This window comes from Monoraphidium neglectum (genome assembly GCF_000611645.1).
Source record: "Monoraphidium neglectum strain SAG 48.87 unplaced genomic scaffold scaffold01152, whole genome shotgun sequence".
Classification (NCBI taxonomy): domain Eukaryota; kingdom Viridiplantae; phylum Chlorophyta; class Chlorophyceae; order Sphaeropleales; family Selenastraceae; genus Monoraphidium; species Monoraphidium neglectum.
In genome coordinates this window covers 15,328-16,843 of record NW_014012476.1, presented here as the reverse complement: position 1 = coordinate 16,843, position 1,516 = coordinate 15,328, and the positions used below count along the sequence as shown (strand labels likewise).

General features: G+C 66.0%; 1 protein-coding gene across 1 annotated transcript in view; it reads right to left on the bottom strand.

Moving 5' to 3' along the window:
- Nucleotides 1-9: 9 nt before the first annotated feature.
- The window catches only part of MNEG_6839 (Protease Do-like 10), a gene marked incomplete at both ends in the record, with an annotated part of 4,651 nt that continues 3,144 nt past the window's right edge, over nt 10-1,516 (bottom strand). The window contains 5 exons of the mRNA XM_014044690.1: nt 10-44; nt 134-248; nt 464-601; nt 1,065-1,201; nt 1,434-1,488. Of these exons, the coding sequence (XP_013900144.1) occupies nt 10-44; nt 134-248; nt 464-601; nt 1,065-1,201; nt 1,434-1,488 (480 nt within the window). The remainder of the gene's footprint in view (nt 45-133; nt 249-463; nt 602-1,064; nt 1,202-1,433; nt 1,489-1,516) is intronic.

Here is a 1,516-nt window from a genome sequence, read left to right as displayed (position 1 = left end):
CCGCTGGGGTCACGCGGGGCGCTCGCCCCATGCCAGCGCCCTGCCTGCCGGAGGGTGGCAGCGGCGCCGCCCCGACCGCGCCCCCGCTCCCACCCTCTCGCGCAGCCCCCCGCCCCCTGCTCCCCCTGCGGACCTGCATATATGTAGTAATCCGGCCGCACGTCGTGGCTGTGTGAGGGCACCAGCTGCTCCGGCACGCTCAGCACCACCGACACGTCCAGGTGCTGCCCGTCGCGCCACACGCGCGCCTGAAACATCGCAACGGGGACGCGCGACGTGGCGCGTGGGATACCGTCAGCCGGGCACGCGCTGTGTCAGGTGCCGCCTCCTCGCATCCACAAGAAACAGAGGAGCGCTGCATGAGGCGCGCCAGGCTCCCCACGGGCCGCGGTATGGGCGGGCCCTTGCCCTTGACGAAGCCCCTTGGCCCCAAAGACCTGGAGTGGCCGCGCCAGAGCCGCACCGTCATTGCGTCGCCCTCAAAAGCGCAGGACGCGATGTGGCGGAAGTCGATGCGCACGGCCTCGCGGAAGAGGAAGGTGCCGTCGTCGGCGATGGACACGCCGTCCAGGTGGGTCAGCACGTCGCCGCGGCGGAGGACCTGCGTGTTTGCGTGTACATGGATGTGGGTTCAGCTGTGTGTGAGAGAGTGGGCGCAAGTATGCATGCATGCATGCATGCATGCATGCGCTCGTGCATATGTGTGCGTTTGTGTGTGCGTTTGTGTGTGTGCGTGTGTGTGTGTGTGCGTGTGTGTGTGTGTGTGTGTGTGTGTGTGCACACGCGCGCGCATGTGCGATATTGCAAGAAAGAGAGGGAGAGAGACAGAGCGACAGAGAGAGTGCGTGCGTGCAAGTATGTGTGCACTGGGGTGACAGGGTGGGAGTGTGTCGCTGTGATATACGAACAAGGGCCCTGGTGTGAGCCAGCCAGCAGCGGAAGCAGCAGCGTGCGCGAGCCCTCGGACCAACATCTGCGCACTAGCACCGACAGCCGCACCGCTCGCAAAGGCCAGACCCACGCTACGGCCCCTCGGCATGTCCCTTATTCATGCAAATTCAAACGGGCCTCGCCTTGCTGGCGTGCGTGAGGGGCTCTGTCTTGGTGACGAGGACGCCGGTGAGGCCCTTGGGCATGCCCAGCGCGGCCTTCATGCCGGCGTTCTCCAGGTTCTGCCACGCCACACCCAGCTCGCAGAAGCCTAGGGGTTTCGATTCAGCAAGCGGGGAATGGTGGTGGTGAGTGCGTACGAGGTTTTGCTATGGCAGGGGTTGAGGGAGGTGACAACAACCACTTCAGGGAACGAAGGGTGGCGGCATGCATTCAGGCGGCCCTGACTCGCCCGGCGGCGGCTTGGTTGTCAGCGGCCCACGATCTTTCCACAGGCGCCCGTCTGCCCCAGATTATCGGGTGTGCTTGGCCCGGCTGCCCACCGGTGTAGCGGCCGTGGCGCTCCAGGTCCCGCAGGAAGTGGTTGATGACCGGGACCTGGGGGGCGGCGTGCGGTGGGTGGGGT